Source organism: Acyrthosiphon pisum, chromosome A2 (genome assembly GCF_005508785.2).
Source record: "Acyrthosiphon pisum isolate AL4f chromosome A2, pea_aphid_22Mar2018_4r6ur, whole genome shotgun sequence".
Lineage (NCBI taxonomy): Eukaryota > Metazoa > Arthropoda > Insecta > Hemiptera > Aphididae > Acyrthosiphon > Acyrthosiphon pisum.
In genome coordinates, this window is record NC_042495.1 from 119,212,491 (window position 1) to 119,234,532 (window position 22,042).

Genomic DNA, 22,042 nt, shown 5'->3' on the forward strand with positions numbered 1-22,042 from the left:
ATAGAATATAATATAGTGGTACTAATAAAATGAACGAAATTTCAATAAACAGAATATATTATGTTTAACAATAAGACCAATGAAAATAAAAATAACATGAAATGTTTTTATAAAAATTCGAAGCGGAAACCGACTCGGATAGGTACACCTATATATATTTGAAACCAATTCAGAGATTTTGGAACTGTACCGTATTTATAATATAATATGATATATTAGTACCTATTTTAATACAGAGATCGTAAGCGAGAATTTGTTCGTCGGGACTATACGGGGGGGGGTATACAGTGATATTATATCATTGAATTCAAATTTACTACTATCCATTATACAGTGACCCACTTGTAACCTACCGTATAGCAGAGCGACATCCACTTACCCACCTTTTTTATTACATTATTATATTTTTTGTGATGTTATCGTTTTCGAATAAAAAAAAAAAAAAATTATTTGTAAAATAATTTCCCAACAACATCATAAAATACCGAACCGATTTCTAAGCTATATATAGTATTAAAAAAAATAATATATAGATTATTTTCTTAATTCTTACCATTGTAAGGTAAAATGAGTAAAAAATAATGATTTAAAAAACCAATGTACCAAACAGCCTATAATCAATATACAACGAAGACAAAACATTCTAAAATGGATAACACAACTCTCAGAGGGGGGGGGGCAGAAATATCGTATCTTTAATATTTACGGGGAACGATCAAACGTCGGTAACTCATCTTTTGGACGCGAACGAACCGTCCTAGATTAGTGAGTGTGACGTACGATCTCATCATGCCCATGTATATTATATTATGATATGTACACTAGACTGGAGAGTATAATAAATATACATCATTACACATATTATGTACAATGTACAATGTACAACTGTACTGTTATAATATGCACTATTATTATTATTATTATTATTATTACTTGGGCTTACAAAAGCTCTTTCGATTCAATAGGTCGACCGACAATGAAGTGCGAGGAGTACGGTGCCCCTCACAATGCGGTGAAGATTTATATATTATCATACCGTGGCCATGTCCATAGTATACTGTTCTTATATTATTATTATAAACTGCGGCGCCACGTTACAATTTATACAGGGTGTTTCTCTTATCACTAAACAACAGACCTTTTGAATGTATTTATTTTTTGAATATTTTTTCACACATTGTCAATGAAAGTAAGTTATGTCGTTTTTAATTTTTTTCCTTTTATTTTTCTTAGGATATTTGGTACAACCTTTTGTTGAACTGTAGATTTTATAGTTATGACTTTAAGAGTAATTCAATTTAAGAATGCATTCACCGCAGGGATACTTGTGGCAATTCGCCGGTACTCTACTTACCTTAGAATAAAGAATGTAATCAAAGGCAATCCCACTGAATAAACAATAAATTAGACACAAGAGCAACAATTTGTTGTTTAAAACTCAAAACTTGTGTATATTACATAAAATTATTATCATAATAGATATATAATGTTTATACAATACGTTATCTTAATAAATTATAACAATGGATACTATAGTGAATTAGCAGGTCACGACACCACGCCGTATCTCTAATTTTCTTTTCTGGAGAATTACCTAGTCTTATTCTGGTAAAAATAATATTTATTTATGTTAAACAATAAATTGGTTTTTATCTGAGGCCTATGGATCCCGAGCATTCGTACTCGCCACCGGTATTCCAAATCCAACTCTAAATAGTATAATTTGTGCATCAATTATTGAACAAGAATCTATCTTATATGAGTATAAAAAACATTAATCAGAAGATTTTATGTAATTTTGGGGATGCTGATAAGTTGAACCATTTCTAATGTGCTTTAACTATTATTATAATGGACTCGTGGATACAATAATTTATGGCAATATCATTGTTTATGAAGTTATTTGATACGTCTTATTATAATAAATAATAATTATACAAATATCATGCGCTGGTTATAGCCAAAAGTTTCGGATTGAAAAAGGTTAAATACGATTGGTTTAAGAGATTGTCGCAGAACCCAGGATTTTCGTTGAGCTCTCAAAGACTATTATTATAAAATATATTAACCATCTACCAGTGTGAAGTTATATTTTTATTCAACGAATTCCTCACAAAAGTATTCAGCTCACTTCTACGTCGTACCCACGCAACAATAACGGAAATCTCTCGCATAGTTTGACGGAATAAAAAAAAACATCGAATGCGAGACCTCGGACACTATCACACAAAATACGACAACGATAATGACAATGTTGACTCACCACTATGCCGTAAACTGCGATCGCATAATATGACATTATGTTTAACGTAGATACACAGGCGTGTTACGATATTGTATACAAAACAAGGTATATATAGGTAGTATTATAGGCGGCTGTGAATCGGTCAAATTTCTAAACGACCTGGCATCGGGTCACCGGGTTTCTGTGGATTGCGTTATACGGTGTTTGTTTTATATATTATGTGTGTGGTAGTTGTCATCGTCGAGTTATGACATTTCACCCGCAGGCTACCGTATGAAAATAACCATGAAAACACAAAACATACTTTATTTATCGCCTGTCGACGAATCGGTCAATATTGTCAAACATATTATTTTCCTGTATACTATTCACATGATATTACATGATATTTGGTCGGACAATTGCATGGTTATAGGCGTTTAAACGATGTAATTGAAAAGCTCGTCGACACAATTTTTATACAAAAATAATGAGCGCCGGACGGTATGACGAATTTGAATTGTAATATTATTATATATTGTAATTAAAAACGATTAAATTTTAATATTAAACTTCGTAAGTACTACTATTTCGATTGTTTCATAGAATTTAATTCTATGTATAAAACACAACATAACTGTCTCCTTTTGATATTCAAATTATTATACATGGATTCGTTCAATGGGCGTTTTAATGTATCCAAATTCAAGCAAGTGATAAGTGGCCAATTGCAGTTCAAAGTTTGAATGCAAAAGTTAAATTGCCAAATAATAATTTCATCCCTACGCTATTGTACATTTGAACGGCAACAACTTGGCGTGTCACGTTAGAAGTGTGATGCTACTAATTTATTGATTATTTGGATGAACGTCAATAGGTATAAATATATAATACATAGTATTGTATAAATTATAAACCAAAAAATTAATATTCATCGTTGAAAATCAAACTTGTGAAAATTTAATTAGAATACGATCATCAATTCATAGTCTATTCCGCGGAAACCGCGTCGTATTGAGTTAATAATTCCATGATAATAGTTTGACGTTATTTCCACGGAAAGCGTCAATAAAACAGTTTTTTATATATTTCATGCCGAATAGTCCATGCGCACTACATTCGAATTAAATTTAGTACGAAAACCGCGTATATAGTATAATAATATCGCTACCTATTGAAGTGTTGGTTGTTTTTTTGAGAAGATTTCTGCGCTTTCATTTTTGTACACGGAGAACTATAGTGTCGAAGAATCGCTTAAATTTAAATCGAGTGAGATTAGGATGAAATATTACTTAATAATATCATGAAAATAAAAGACAAGAATTTGATCAAGAACTTGAAATATCGTTTTTGCATGATTGGTTAGGTAAATTTAAAAGAAAGGTTAAAGCTATTTTTTTTATGAAAAATCTTAATACAATATAATATTGTCATCAAAATATAATGATATGTCTACTCTTCCAGAAACCACAGCTAAAGATTGATACGCAAACACCAGCTACATTTTAATATACAATTTTGGAGATAGATGATTTTGCACTAAATTCATTTTGTGTACTATTTGACCAATGTGGAATTGAGTATGATTTTATACACTTTTTTTTATATCAAATTTTGTATTAAGTTGTAACAATTACCTAATGAACATTTTTTGGGCCTCTTGTAAATAACTTTGAAATAGTCTCTAATTACACGGCTAAGTATATTAAAATCTTAAAAGATGTCTTTATAAAACCCCTTTGAAATGATTGTGCATCCTCACAAGTACAAAAATGTAAGATAATGTTTCTAAAGACGAGTCGTAACATGCATTAATTAACCTATACATACAACCGAGTAATATACTATGATGTAAAACTTAATATAATTTTATTACAATTATGAAATCACGTTATTGTATTATCTATATACCAAACTCTGTCTCCGACTTTGAGCAACGTCGACTGCCGACAGTACGATTGCAATACATCTCGTATGATATAATATCAATGATCACCCTAATACGCCTAATAACTCCATAATTGAAATTACCTTTTTGTTTAAACAAATATCATAATGAAAAATAACGTTAAAAAGACAACCCAAAGGTGTGGTGAACGCCCCTTAGCACCCCTTTGTATCCACCACTGGTGTAGAACGAGTGTACATGGCGGGTTAGCCAAGCGGACGTTACATGATAAAATTTTCCACCCAGACGAATGCTGCCACCTTGTGCCAGGACAATATTAATAGAAACAAAAAAAAAGTCCAGGGACGGCGAACAACAATATTATATAATATTTATAAATAAAGAAATAAATAATATTATATTATGCAATTGCTCAGGAATCGTTTTAGAGTTATGGTTCTGGAAACTTGGCCGTTAGTCTATACTGTGTTCTTTATCAAACGGAAATAAAACCTAAGGTTTAATTGCCGATTTTTTTGTTCGATATGCCGGGTGTAGAGCTTTATTTTCTACCAATTTCAATAAATTCATAAAACGGAATAGTTTTAGTGGTCTAGTTTGCAGGTACGATTCTTGAAAATTCTACAAAAATAAAACGTTAACCATCAACAGCCAACATGTCACAGTTCGAAGACAATGTTTCTATATTATAATATGTTTTAATACGCTAATCAATAGAATATTATTTTGATTAAAATGGCATTACGTTCAAATAAGGGTTTGGCTGATAGCGAACATGTTTTCAATAGGACAATACTTAACAAACTGTTCTACTTATACTAATATTCCTACAGTCTGCATATAAAATGTGTCAGTTAACTTAATCGATAGATCCACCGCATTGGAATAACGAACATAACTTTTATTCGAAAAAATATCTGCTCTCAAATAATAATGATACATATTATAGGTATATTGTTTTCTATGTTTGTGTAATATATCCCATCTCCTAACAGTGAAACACATTTTAAGGTATTATAACGCCATTAATTTACCGTCGATTTGTTGGTAAAACATTTTTATAATATTGCATTTTGTATGAAGAGATTTTCTTAAATTATTTCATATAATGGAGAAAAATGAATACTTTATACTACAACAATGAGTTAAATAAATTGTTATTACATCGTAAAAAAAAAATCGCAGACATGACACTGATCCGGATAGGCTGCACGCTGACGGAGACTTACCACCATCGAGGTGGGTGCGTGTTATGAGTTACATTATAAATAAAGTTGCACGAAATGAATCAACATTTTTCCCCCTCATAAATAAACAACTTATTTCGTAAAGTGTTATAACTACCAGCATCGTGGGTCTTATATATAGCATATACGTATAAAATAACATTGATACTTAAATACCATGGAAAAAGCACTTGACTTAATAATTGAGTATATTAAACGGGAATTGTTGAATTGCCTGTTAAAAATAAATCATAAACACAATGATTTAATGCAGTTCACCATACGTTTAAAATAAAATAAAAAAATATTTAAAAAACAATTCGGGATTTTTAATTGTGGTTTTCGGATAAGTATAAAAATTAAATATTCAAATAGATAACGTTCGTTCAACTTGTGTTTGACTACATGATTGTCTATAACATGAATTGCCCTCATAACAATATTTTTGTTGAAAAAACCCAACAATAATAACTATATAACGGTATAGTTATAATGCTCGAAAAAGCATTAACAGGGAAGAAGGTTGAAACGTATTACAATCGCTTTTAACTCCATTCTCTGTAACGTATTATATTTTTAACAAACTCGTGAACTTTTTTACAATTTAAATATTGTCGAGAAAGGGAGATTTATAAAATGTTCTGAAACACTACCTGCCTACTAGAAAATATGTCGAACATTTCAAGTTATAAAGTAAGTCTATCTGTGTCTAACTTTGCACCTATAGTTGGTAGATAAGGCCATCCACATATAGTGGTCTGTGAATAAATGCATGTACTTTTGCTACCAAGACAATGTTCACGAGCGAAACTTTAAACAGATACATATCAGTGTAAAACTTATACTTATGTACTTATGCTGATACCTTAGAGATAATTCTAAATAAAGAACAACATGATGAATGGGGATGTACCTACATATTATGTGAAATGTCATTGCAATGTCATGTTTGAGTAAATATGTGAAAGGAAAATAGTACATTATACATATTAAACAGAATATCGTTAATAGAAAAGTAATATAATCATTTATTTAAAGGAGAATCCTGAGCATGCTCACCTCTCGTCATCTTTATCCTTTAATGATGCGTTCATAACATTTCTGATTTTTTTTATAATTTTTAAGTAAACGTAAAGTACTCAAGACCATGTTCTTAATTTCCTTAGATTTTTACACCAACGAAGTAGTGTCACGTGGCATTGCAAATTCAATGTTTTCAAATAAAATTCCTTTTTACAAGAGTTTTTAATTTTTATTAATTATTTTAATATTGAAGTTTCTAAATTTACATTCTATCGAGTACCTAGCTTATGAATTATTAAAATTCTATAGTAGATAAAATCGTCTTTAATAATGTTGTATATTAAAATAAAATAGATAAAATATATTTTAGTCAAATACTTATTCTACTCAATTCTTTTTATAAGTTAAACAATTTTAATATATTACGAGAATTATTAACATTGTCAAATCTTTTACATTATTTTGAACTATCATTATAATATCAAGTTCGTTTAATAACTTTTAATTACTTAATCGTTCACAGAACTGTATAATAAATAATATTAATTTGGAATGTTAATACAATTAGTATTTTTGTGAACAATCTTCTATATCAGGGTGACAAAAAAGTGGCACACGTACCATGTTATTGGCACGGGAGAAATTTTAGATGACACCCGAAAGATTTTCATGTGTCTTTATATATTATATTATATTTATAATTTATTTGCCCTGCAAGAAACAGCGCATATTATCCAGACATAAAAAAACTTTCAATAAAAGTTTATTTTTTTTAACACTTTTTTTCTCTATTATTATCATTAATTTTTCATTTATATTTTGTATAAATTCTGTGTTAAAAAATATAATTAGTGACACAGCTAAAATTTTTTTTTGAATTGTGTCATAAATAAATTGTAACGTTGAAAAAATCCCATTTGTCATTCCTGTTCTATATAATATTATAATGTTGGCACCGTCGGGGATTTCATTCGCTGTAAGACATATTCAAACTGTTTTATTTCAATTCCTATCGTCGCCCCGCAGCATGATAATAATATAATAATACATTCCGGTGTACAATATAAAACAGTATCTACTTGTGGTGATATTGTATAGGTTGCGGACGCACCATAAAAGACGATAAACAGAACACGTCCCAGAAACTGAACGCACACGAGGTAGGTAGGTATATATAGGTATATATAATACTATGGTTAACACTTCCCAGAGGTCTAGTTTGACGGTACCGAAACTATCCTCGCCAGTCGGCTGCAGAGTACGCGACACGGTAATAATGTACCGGTAGTAGTGTGGGTGCTGGGTAGGAGGGTGTGGATATCGGCAGGTATAATATACATATCGTCATAATGGGTTTATCCGTCGGCGCTCCAAGAGTACGATGATGACAAAAAAAAAATGTGACCTGTAAACGTGTTTTTTTTTTACGGTCGGCAGTAAACGCGAACAACAACGGTACCTATGGTAATAGTAATAATAGTAATAATAATATTGTTATTATACTGTTGGGGGGAGGGGACGTGTCTCGCCCAAAATACGCGGAAACCGAACGGTAAAAGGCGTATAGAGGTAAGTAGTAAGTTTTCAGGTCCCTGAGGCCGCGTGTCGTACGGCCGAGAGAGAGAGAGAGAGAGTCTTGCTGCGAACACGACCGGGGCCGACGACGACAACACGACGACAAGACGAATTTTCGCCGCAAGTTTTTTCCTCGTTTAATGGCGAATATAACTATACAATATCGTATTATTATAGCGCCGTATCGTTCCCACCGGTGGTGTAGGCACGTCGTCATAATATTGTTATCGCGCAGTAAATGCGTTTAACGGGATCGCCAGGGCAGTGTTTACATTCACGACGGTGAATTATATATTATTATAGTATAATATTTTATGGTTCCTGTCACGCGGTGGCAACAATATAACGCCATATTATAATGTGTTTACGTTGGGTTACGCGGTTTTTTCTTTTATTGTTTTTCTCACCACGCTCGACGTACGGCCCCGAAAGTTTATTCTCGTCGAGACTCGAAGTGATACGACCTTAGATCGTATACTATGGATGGAACCACAGCGGATGGTTTTGTTGCCGATATAACGACGAGTCACCGAATTAGGTTATTGATGTGCGCAAGCGCAATGCAACTCCTCGTATAATTATCCATAGGTACAATAGTTATCTGTGGATGAATATGCGAGAAGTCGCGTTGCGCATGTGCATATCGACCACCTAATTCGGCAAATCGTCGCTGATATCGGCAACGTTTTTTTTGTATTGTATGATAATTATCTAAGGATACGACGTGGTGAAAAGTTGTCGTCCGATCGGACCGCCGCCCGTTACGACAATGCGCAGTGCCAATTCCAAAAACTTTTCGGCCGTAGCGACGACGACAATTATATTTATTGAAGAGCTCAGTGCAATAACCAGACGAGTCTACTTTTATAAGTTGTTCAGGAGAAGTAAAACAAAATTCTTTATCTAATTCACCTTTATGGGCGGGAAATAATTCATTTTGAGATATGTTTGGAAATAGTAAAGCGATTTTTCTGATTTTTCTTCCATGAATAATTCCAAGGAATTATTCCTTCCGAGTATTCAGAGTGTCCATTTATTTTTCTGCGAGTCGGCAGTAGAGTGTCAGTGCTATATACTATTATTACCATTTTGCTAAAACGAAAACGTTTGCTAAAATAATATTATTATATTATTATAATTGGTTTTGTCATAACATAAAATTGTTTTTTTTTCCAATTATATTTAATTTGCATCAAATGCCGAGTTAAATTTTATAAAACACGAACATGTCAATTAGCTTGATTTAATGCTTATTGGGATACTGAATATTCCATATAATAGTGTACTGCATTAACCGTAATTGGTCAAATAACATTTTCGTATCAACTATTCTCAAACGGAAAAGATAAACAAACTCAATGTTTAAAAACGAAATACCGTCCCTACACATAATATTATGCAATAATATGGTTTTCAAGAGAAAACGAGGTACGTACCTATAACCGTTATTTTATAAGGTATTTCCGAAAGCGTTTGATACTGCGTAAACCATTCCGTCTTAATTAGAACCTAAGAACTTGTTGTGAGGTTTCGTGGAAAATTAATGTTTGTGTTTCTTGATGGTACCTCTTTGAACAATTTCAGATTGTCAAAACAATTTATGCTGCACTCGTATGATTTATAACGTATTAATAGTTATTTTAGCCTATATTATCAAATGTTCCATGTGGAGTTCCCTGGCATAACCGTAATATTATATTATCCTCGTAATATATTATTAAATATTTGATATCCCTCGGTACTTTCAAAACTTTAGGTCGTAGAATACAGACGATATGACGGTAGATACTCCCGATAACCGCTTATATCTGAAGTTTTGGACTCGATAGTTTTCGTGTGAAACGGTGCCAATGTAACAGTCCGCCTACAATCTTTAACCGAACGTCAGGGGATAATTAATTTTCTTGTAATTCTCATATGCCATTTTCAATTGTATTACATTATTGCAGACATACCGTCAGATCTATACCCAGGTAGGTAGCTGGTACGTGATGTATACCGTTGTCCTAAATATCGATTTGTCTGAATTTGTTCTAATCTGTTAATATAACGACTGCATTCAATCGATCTAAGCTACTCAGCGAGCAGCCATGTTGCTTATGCCACCGTAGTCATACTATATTACATTCGTGTCTGAATGATATCGATGAGCCCATGTATTATAATAAGATGCATATATAATAATATCTATTACTCGTTTTTATTCGGTTGAATTTATTTTCAAGTACGATTCAATGGTCCGGAATCCATACATCGTCGTCGGTATAAATTTAATGTTATGCAAAATCGAAAATCGTAACGTCGTTTTTGTATTGACTTTCACATTCAATCTAGTTTTACGCCTGATATAATATCCGATCAAAATATTAGTATGCAATACCGCATTTTTTTTTTCTCCAGGACTGTTTAATTGTGTGACATAAATTATACGACACTTAAAATCCCTCGACTCGATAAAATTAATTATATTAGCGACGTCGAGTATAAAAAAAAATAGGTATATAATTTGATAAGGCTATAATGGAGTTCATTCTATTCAGAACCTATCAATTAGATGGTTCCGATTTACCACAAAACTGAGTTCGTTAGTATTGCTGCACCTTAGCTAATACATGTTGTCGGTAATCATTTGTATAAAATATTATGGTCAGTATATATTATACTTACATTTCGTGTTTAATTAAATTACATTTTAAATTCTATTTTCATTTATTTAAGTTTCTTAAATTAAAATGGTATTCTCAACTTTCACTAGAATACGTGAAACAATTTCAAAATTCTGTACAAACACGTTTAATGTAAATCCATTTCTAAAATTATAAATTAAAATAATTATGTTATGTAATAATTAATAACATTGTAATTTAAAATTAAAATATACGTACCTACCTATACCTGCATATATATAAACAAAAACGTAATTAAGATATTTGTTCTGTTATAAATCATACATGAATTTTATAATCAGATTTAATATGATTAAAGTGATCAAAAGAGATTAGAGTTATGAATAAAATGTAATTTTTACCTTAAGTAATTATTTTTTAATTATTTTTTATATTCCACAAAAACACTGTATGTTCGCCAATAATTTAAAATAATCGATGACAGTATTAATTCCATAGTTATCAAATTAATCAATATTCTAGTTGACTAATAATTTAATAACGTCAGGGAATTGGGCCCAGTAATTTATGTTTCTAAGTTTGATCGGTACGAAGAGAATTAAATTTTAAAATTAATCAGAGTAGGGACATAAGTTGTGACGTACAATATAATAACTAATATAAGGGATCAATAAAAAATAAAGCTAAAATTACTAGTAAACTCAATTTGAAACCCACGCGTGTAGTAAATTTGATTTTAATATTAACAGAAGTAGTTGAAATAAATAGCCAAGGAAAAAAATTAATATATTAATTATAATTTATTGGCAAATATTAATAATACGCATAGTTCTAAATTATAATTAAATTATTATAAGTACATTATATTATGGAACAATGTTTTGAAGGCGTTATTTAGTGAACACAACACAATAATTAATTGTTTTATATTTTCACCTATAGTGAAATACATAATTTCATATGATATTGAACAGTGATTCGAATTGACTAAATCTCAGTTTTTTGAATGTGGTAATATACCTAAACAATATGTGTATCCACAATTTTATTGGAAATAAACATATCTGTAGTCTTCAAATATATATTCTATTATTTTATCTTACAGTACTAAACTTAATACTTTCGAGAATATTTCAAAGAGAATGTAAATACTTATATATATTTACATACAACTAATATTTCAATTAGTATATAGTAGTCAATATTGCTATTAGTATTTGCCCAGTACCTGTATTTAAATTTCTTAGTAAAGGAGAATTATTAATAATAGTAAATATACAACAAAATATGATTTTTAAAGTACGACGTCCTCTCTCTTAAAGGATCATTGTTTTACGCACTTACCATACATACGTATATCACACATATTATACACCATTCACATTTCACACCTATCTATCCTTTCAAGTAACTTCTATTAGCACTAGAACCGTAACATCCACACAGTCAATGTAGCATATATTGAAATAGGTACGTTATATTTTCTAGTGATATTGGACAGTGATTCCAATTTTCTAAATCGTTTTAGTTATTTTGATTATGAATCTGTGATTAATATTGATAATATGTATATATGTAAATAATATGAATATCCACTATATTTTTGGAAATTGTGATCTCTTTAATCTTCACATGTATTTCATCGTTTTATCCTAACATAACAACAATTATAATATACTTTCGAGAATACTTCAAGTATATTTTCCGTAATTTTCACATAATATTATTACTATTAATATTTCCCTATTATATTTTGCTTTCTCAGTAAAATAAAATTGATATTAGTGAATATTATGTATAATAATAGTAATGACAAAACACTTTTTTAATATTCTGAAGTATGACGTTAAAGTATCATATTGTCTTACGCATCAGTCATGCATACGTATATTACACCTACCTATCCTTTCAAGTAAATTCTATTAATACTAGAATGAACCGTTATATTCGCACAGTCAATATAGCCAATTCAGTCTGGCCCTTGAACTAGGTAACAATTTGATGCACGCACACACTCACTGGCACGTTCAAAAGATTTATGTAACACGATCAATGTCGGAAACTTTTTATACAGTTATTTATGTTGAACACACAGCGTATCTCTCAAACTCTATTTTTATGCACGTGAATTCAATTATTATAATAAAATTTCACAAAAAAAAAAAAAAAATTGAAAATGAAAATAAATATATAACAACCGCACGACTGCACGAGTTAGTTTAACGTAGGCTTATGTCGACGCGTGGAGCTTTTTAAATCTCTTTTCTCGCACTAACTGTTGCAAATATTTAGAGATAATATAATATATATTATTCGATATTATAATACACTTTTAAGCCCCCGTTGTTTATTTCCTTGGATCTTATCGCGTATCAATGTCAACGTCAATATTAATCGGAATGTTCGAGTCGGCCGACCCTAATCAACGGTCTGGTAACCACCGCCAGTTTGCTTACAAAAATATCTCTGAAAAAAAAACATTAATCGCACGCTATCAAAACGTGTTTATGCGTAATTCGTATATTATAGAAGATTGTTTTCATTGAGAAGTTAATATCCGAGCACGAGCAATCACTTATCAATTTTACAATATCAACATAGGTAACAAAAATCCTATGGTCCATCGCACTATTATTGGGCGTCTTAAACGGATACCGATGTGGCCGACGGGTTAGCTTACATACATTTGCATAACTTACTTAGTAGTTACGTGTAGACATTTCGAAATGGTACGATGTGTTCATTGTTGTGTTATTTATTGATTAAACGCTCATAGTAAACAAATTAAATTCTACCAATGACACCAGAAAAAGGTCTTTGCGATTAAATTATCAAACCAAAGCCCAAATTGAAGAATTCAAACATTATTATAATTATTTTTCAAAAAACGTTTCATCCCGAAACACTGTGGAAAACCACCATAATATATGGACAAAATTACATTTGTAATTATTGCAGGTCAAACTTGAAAAAGTTTCAATAGTTTCATAACTACTGAAATATTTTAATGTTTTCATTATTTTCCAGCCACTTTTGCGGTAGCAATAAATCATCCAATCAAATATAACTTAACAAATTTAATGTATGGTCCATACGAAATATTTATCATTTCGATACATCGAATAAGTTTAGATTTTTTTTCTTAAGAAACTCAACACATGATTTAAAAATGAATGTATAATTTGTTAAGGACTGCGTGTTTTTGGAAATTGAAAAAAATCTAAATAGCTTGTCATAATTCATGAAAAAAGTTGTGTTCTAAACCTATTTAATTTAATTTGATTGGTACTTTCAAAAACATTATGCAAATATTGTTTTATATTTATTAAAAGTAAACATTGAACCATTATTTATAAAATATAGGTTATAATAATTAGTTAATGTTTCATTAATTTCAATAACATAATATTATATTAATTATAATGAGTTTCCATCAATTGAGTTTGTTTATTTGTCATAGTGTCTTACAAAATGTGTACAAAGAAAAATGCCTAACGATATGCAAATATACTATATATTTTATATCAATAATATTAACTCACTCGTGGTAAATATTAAACATCCAATAATATATAATAACACTTAAAACTAAAAAAAAAAAAATGTAATTTTACGATTTTATTATCATTATTTAAATACAGACCTCCCCGTCTAAAGCATTAACATTTTCAATCAAGTCAATGTATACATTTCTGAATTGGCTATTAAAGTTCTACACAGAAACTAACAAATATTTCCAGACATAAAAATAAATACATGTAAACACGTCATTAATAAACTAATATATCCTCTTCTCGGTCGTTTTACTGCAGTTTATTCATACAATTTAAAATGAAATAAAAATGTAATTAATAAAAATATGTTTTGCACTTTATATTTGCCCATAAATATAGTGTACAATATAGTGATTAGCAGTTCAAAAAGTTTTTTTTTATAGCTGTTTCGTTTGTAACATTCTTTTTGTAAACGTGAGTTGAACAAACTGTATTATCTGTACAGCATTTACATTTTTTACTTCGTCATATATTTTTCAATCACTCTAAAACTATGTAAAAATAAGCCAATAAACAATTCGGCAAATAACTACCAGAGTTTTACTGCTGATAGTGACTTAACTCAAATCCCCCATTAAACATAAACGTAAAGCTGTACAGCGAAAAAAAAACTATTAAATGTATCGCTCAATAATAGATTATTGTCAACCATAATATAGCAATCCGAATGTTTTGTAAATAACATTAGCAATGTTTCAGCCTTCCTCTTCCACGACACGGTGTGAGCACAAGCATGTTTTAAATATTATTATAAAATAGCTTGTTAGTAGGAACGAACAAAAGTTTTACTGCAGAGCAAAACACAAATTCTTTTCTTCGCCGCATACCTCATAAAGATTAATAATCATTGTTTACCGAGGCGAAGAAAAAAAAATCGTGTAAGGGGAAAAAATATATACATTAAATAAAAATTAACCAACACCGCAACAGCCTTGTATTAGACCTTTCTGTTCACAATGTCTCTTATATACTACAGCACAACCCACAGTGACATTTTTACCACATGATATAAATAATAGTGAAATACCAAAAATAAAAATAATTCGTAAGCTCACGAAAAAAATACGATTTATTCATTAAATTAGAGTCGATAGACTACGCCATTAAATGCATTTAACTCATAAAGTATGTAAAATTGAAATCAAAACATTATAATATTATAATAATAAAAATATTTAAAATAAAAATAAAAATAATACTAGTCTGTAAAATGTGATGTTTTCACTTACGATGACCTGCGTATTATTATTGTATATTATAATATTATTATCCTTACTATCCATATCATACTAATATACGAAATAGAGTTTAACTGAAACGTCTTGTTATTAATATATGTCTGTTCTTTGGATCTTTAGAATACATACGCAATATTGTACATTATAATCTTAACGGTGTCCGTACCTTATTACAGAGACTCCGTGTCGTCGGACGTGGCGGACATGCATACCCGCGTGATGGCCATCCAAAACGTTACTAACCTGCTCATACAGACGTTCAGCAGCCAGTTCGTGTTTCCGGTGCTCGGCCACGATGATCCTGGCGCCTTGAAAAACCAATTGATAGACTACACAAGTCTGGGACACTATTGGCGGCAGTGGTTGCCCACAGACGCCATACAGACGTTCAACAAAGGTCAGTTTTGTGCATATTATTATCACTATTATAATAGTATTGTTATTGTCTCGTAATATTATAACGTTGGTTAAATAAAAATAACTATCGTTGGATAGGTGTACAATACTATTAAGCTAATAGTAACAACAAGAAACCAATATATTAATACGAGCTTATAATATGAATTAAACAAAACATAATATATGATTAATAATGATCTCAAGCCTCGCCGATAGCCGTTCTTAATTGATATACCATTTATATTATACAAGATGTGAAAAAAAAATGACCAACATACAATATTATATGATTATTATATTATATTATTATGTCCACTTGTCACTATACTATAAATATATTATTATTATTATTATAGAAACGAATAATAAGGGCGTGGAACGTGCAATACCGTGTGGGCGTGTGCAAACTGATAATTGTAGCACAAAGCGCCAATAACTGATAAGTTAATTGGAATAGACTTTAATATTATACACGTTTCGGCATCATTATGATGTATTCATTTATAATTGACGTTCTAAAAAACCACTTTAGCCACAGCGTAATTGAATTCGATATTAATTCTATCACATTCGGATTAAAAATAATAATAATAATAGGTTTAGGCACCTCATAAATGTGCCTGTTAAATGTACTTCGACCCATATACAGAGATGGAAATAATATAATATATTAAAATATGATATAATATTATAACACAGTGTTCAGTCCACTAATTTCAGCACGTTCGGAACTGTCGTGTATATTGACAGCCGCATTTATATTAACTGTCAACCGGCGTCGACATCATCGTAGGCCGACGAAATAATATTTTATAGTCAATATTATTATCGCCATCGTCATCGAGCACGGTAGAGCTGATTATGTATAATATAGTGGTATTGGCGATTTGCGTAGTGTAAACACATATTTTGTCATTCAAAAATAAGTCTGCAAAGTTTTGAACGCAGCACAAACAATTTCGTATATTAATTTAATATGAGCAGACCGTATAATAAAATATATAATAAAATTAAAGTTTAATTTTTACCATATTATAAAACTCGTACGCGTATATTTTATCAGCTACGTAGACTAACATTTTTCGGCTCTGCCAATCGTTTTGTACGAAATATTATGCAAAATACATTCGGCGTAAAATATTACTATAAGTTGGAGTTTTACTCATTTTTCCGACGTGTGCAAAATAATGTATTATATTATGATCTGGTAGTCATCGTGTGGGACGCGTACAATAATATTAATGCACACTCACTACAATTTTTGTTTCGAGTTTTTAAAAATTATTTAAACTAGACGTTTCGTGTTCAATATTATGGATTGTATGCATCAATCTGTGATCTTGCCTTTTCGTCGATCACTGGTCATATCGTCAAATATTGAATACGTTACAGCTGATAAATTAAATAGGTAGGTACAATCTATTTTCAATATCTGATGCCTCATGGGAACGTGAAAATAATACACAATGTGCATTTAAATATTGAAACTATGCGGCATTTGATGGGTGTGACCCACGACAGGATAGACCGCAGAAATAATTCCGATCGAATCGAATCGTTAGTATATAGTTTTACATTTCCCTAAAAAAATATTGTGAGAATCTACAACAATGACCCGTGTAACTGCACCATCTGTGTCTACTTTCCGATCGATGGAGGGTCCATATGTATGTAACTTTTAGAGTACTTTTATACTACCTCAAAAAGCGTTTTCGGAAAAAAAAAAACAAAACAAAACAACGCATCATTTTAAAGCCAATATAACTTCCTGGCCACGTCCGGAATCTAAGATTAAAACATTAACGCACGGGGAGTGTGCAGTATAATATGTTTAAAACTTTCCATCCTTAACGGCTGTTTGTATGCTATTTTATTCGTAATGCGAATTATAGCGTTATAAAAGTGACGTCATTATAACATAATATGTATACTGTATAATATGTATCCGAAAACATTATGACTCTGTGGCATTCATGTTTTGATGATCTGTAGCAATATAATATTCGTTAACACGCGACACAGAATATTATTATTTTGCCCGTGGTGGATGTAGATAATTGAAAAAAGTCTCTCAATAGTGGTACAGACTCGTTATCTTAATAGAAAATATAATAATAATAATATTATGACGGTGATGCGACAGTCATGCTACATTATTGCGTTCGCGTAAAAAAAAATATATATATATTTAAGTCGACAACGACGAGTTTTTTTTTTACTACCTCCTAATACGAATACGAAATTATTATTGTGAAGTGATGATAGTTGTAAGCAAAATATGAACGTGGTACCTATATTATAATATAATACCCTTGTCGTGTCGTAGGTATATCGCGTTCAGTAAAAACACGGAAAACATTAAACCGCAAACCGTATTTTAGGCATGTTGTTCGGCTGTTTCGAAAGCATCAGCAGATCAAACACTAAAATATAATATTATGATTTCATCTTGAGCACACATACAATTGTTATATTGCGCACCTTGCAGTGTGTACTCACCAAACTTCAACGTTTCGAAAATCCACTGACGATCTGAAATAATAATATATTTCAATTTTATCGTCCCACTGTGGCGGTCTTGATGACTCGTCGGTTTACCGTTCAACGTTTGTTGTGTTTCAAATTAAAGTTTAAAACGGCAAACCGTTTTGGACTTAAAGCATTACGGCGAATACAGTTCAGATTTGCTTATAAATAATATGATATCCCTAATTCTCGTAGAGTAAACCGTTCCGACATATTATATTCTGCACGGGTATATAAATATCAAACATAATATCCCATTTGAGCCATCTAAACATTTTTCGTGACATTTATACCTTTGCAAATGGAATTTTCTTGATAGGAGTGAAGATAAACCCGGCATTTCCGTTTACTGCAAACTAAACATCAACAAAAAAAACCTGCTTAATAAATATGTAACTAAATGATTTCTAAAGTATACCTATAACATACAATGAATTAAGAAAAAAATTGTTAGGTAAATATTCATATGATTAAAGTTTTGTTTTACATAATAATATGTTGAAATAAACTATGAAAATATCATATTAGAATAAACCTTGACATAAAAATAATTCATAATGTATATCGATGAAAATCTGAAATAAATACATATAAGAACAATTCGATAAAAAAACCAACCAATTACTTATCACTTATCAGTAATATTTGTATTAATATAATGACATAGTTTTAGCGTGACTAAAAAATCATTGCGATACGTTGCGAATGCACAAGTTTGATTTTGACTTTTCTACAGTGATTTGTCAAAAATTTTAGGACAAGTAATTTAATAATCGCTTGAGAGTTATCGGAATTTTTCATGGTATACGATAAAATATATATATTGTATATTATATATTTTATGTATCGTGGACACAATAATAGTAATAATAATTTTAGAATAGTAAATATTATTGTTTTTTTTTTCTAGATGTAGTTAACTTACTCTTACTTTTTATAACATTTATGTTATAATTTTCTGGTAAATTATGTTTACTATTAAATGCATCGGTAATTGGATCTATACATAAAGAATAATATACATATACGCATTAAACAACACGACTTAAATTCAAGTATAAAAACTTTACTTTTATAAATTTTATTATGCTTAATAAAATTTAGTTGTATGAAATATCATTGATCGATATAGCCATGTTGTATGCCAATAAGAGTAAGTTTTTTGTGAGTATCCTAGAGTAATATTTCGGGCACAAAATATATTATGTTTTATTTTCTTTTATACCGCTCGGAGATACAAGTTTATAACAGAGTACATCAGATCGATTCATCAGCAATCATTCAATTCAATTTTTTATTTTAATAAATATACGATTCATAAATACCTATTATAATATGTAGAATATTAATAATTATTAGTATGTAGTGTGTACACAAAACACGACAGATATTAAATTAAAATAATACAATTAGCTACCTCTGTTATTATAAATAATATTTCATATTGAAGTTCCTCTGCTGGGAGTTTTTTTTTACTTTGATATCCTTATCATTTTATTTATTATCTCATCGTTCAAACTTATAACGAATAGCCTAATAAAAAATATTGAAAACATAAATTATAATTAACTTTATAAGTTGCTGAATTTCTATGTTAAGTCAATATATGTGAGTACCAACATTTTTTTCCTTGTTTGAAATTATTATAGTTTTATACTGTGTAAAGAAAAGTTTATATAGAAAAAACTAACTGATTTAAACTATTATATGAATACTATAATAATTACGTCATTCAAAATAATATTTAATATCATTAAAATGTTGATTGAATATTTAAATACACAACAAAACTATTTTAAACTATTCCAGCTAGATACACATTATTATAATTTATAATAAATATAGATATATAAATACATAGTACAATAATAACTAACAAATAGTAGTTAACTACATCACGAATTGAAGGCGAATATTTATCTGAGAGAAATACAAAAAAAAAAGTCTCTAAATATTTGTCTCCCAAACTACAAAAATAAAGTTAAGAAATCCAATGATTGGTAAATGTTATATTCCAATGTTTTCGATATAATAAATATTACATTTTAAATCAAATTTGTATTCACAGAATTTGAAGTTCACAGAAATTTCACGGTATTCAGTGTAAAAATACGTTGTAAATTTATCTTTTTTTTTTATTAAAACTCAAATAAATCGAGCAATTGAAAACTAATAATTAATAACTAACGATATAGATTTTACCATTTCATAATGCATAGTTAACGAATCGTATCGTTAATACATACTTGAAACTTTTCAAAATTCTTTGCGCATACATCTTCCTCTAATTATATTCTCGATTATTTATTCAGTTGCAATCGACTATAACTCATTCCAAGTTACATCAAGGCGTATTAATTTTGCTCTTTAAAATTATAATTATCTAATTAAAATGTAGTGGTCATTAAGACATGCTTCAGAATATTATTTCTCAGTTACCGTTATGTTCGAGGGTAAGTAATTTTTTTTTTAAACTAATAGTTAATTTACTTAATGAATTTTTTAAGTATTCGACTTGCACAATTCAAGAATGTTGCTGGTATTTTTTTATTCACACCGAGTAAAAACTTTGCATCTACCCTTTTTCCACGTACCTAACAAAAAATAATTTTTGAAACATGTTCGAAAAATAAATAATAATAGTCAAATATAGAAAAGTAGTTTTCTCCATGACGAGCTTTGTTGATTAAAAACCCGGTATAATAACGATTTCATCGTTTCATAATCATAAACCGAAATAATGATAGACCGGATCGAAAATCTGCGGCCATGACCTCGGGACCCCCGAGACGTTTTTAATAATTTAATACTTATTTTACACAGCAAGTGTACTGAAAATATTTTCCAATCACCCATAATGGAATTTTTTATAAGCCCCTGTGCGTACCACGGGCCTCTACAACTTTGCTTTATTAATGTACAATCGATATAAAAGTTTATTTTTATTTTTCACCGACCAAGCTATAAAAACCCTATATTATATAATAATACAGGCTCAACACAGAAATGTGCAGACGACGGCTGATCGAGATTAAAGTCTCAAACAACGTTATTGGACCTTTTCATATAGTAAACGGTTCGGTTTATGATTCGGGTATTAATAGGTGTAGTCAAGTATATTATTATACTCTCTTATGCATAATATTGTCGTTAAATGTTGTTTTTATAATATTATATTAATTTGTCTAAATTGGTCTTCGTCGAGTTTGCCGTGTGAATTAATTAAATTACCGATTTTTTTTCGTATCATTTGTAAATTATTTGATAGCCAATACAGTACCTATAATTTATCTGACCACTTGTATCACAATCTCGAATTTAATTTGTCCTGTTTGAAACCTCAAATTAATTTAAATCGAAGAAGGATATGATTTTTAGTTAATGTAAATGAAAATTTTAAAGTATTAAATACACATTATAATGATATATCTAACTGTTAAGTGTATAACTAAAATTCATTATTTTCTTATATTGGATCATTGGTATTAATATTTGTTTAAATTTAGTTTACAATTTTTACCTAACAAAATTATGTACAAAGAAGTTAGAAGTTTTATTTATTTCATTTAATTTAAACATTAACAAATAAACCTTACATTATGGTATTATGAATTATGTTAGAATAAATATTTTTTACCATAATGGTGTTAACTCGTATTTGTCAGAAAGGTTGATAAATAATGTGTAAGACATAAGTTGAATTGAATTGAATATACCTATGCATAATTGAATTTTTACACA

The 22,042-nt window shown here is 29.8% G+C and overlaps 1 protein-coding gene across 1 annotated transcript in view; it reads left to right on the plus strand.

The window, feature by feature from the left end:
- LOC100570667 (acid sphingomyelinase-like phosphodiesterase 3b) overlaps window positions 1-18,747 on the plus strand; it is a 75,875-nt gene extending 57,128 nt beyond the window's left edge. Inside the window, exon 5 of the mRNA XM_003246206.4 lies at window positions 15,553-18,747. Within this exon, the coding sequence (XP_003246254.2) occupies window positions 15,553-15,829 (277 nt within the window). The 3' untranslated portion in view covers window positions 15,830-18,747. The remainder of the gene's footprint in view (window positions 1-15,552) is intronic.
- Window positions 18,748-22,042: the final 3,295 nt, after the last annotated feature.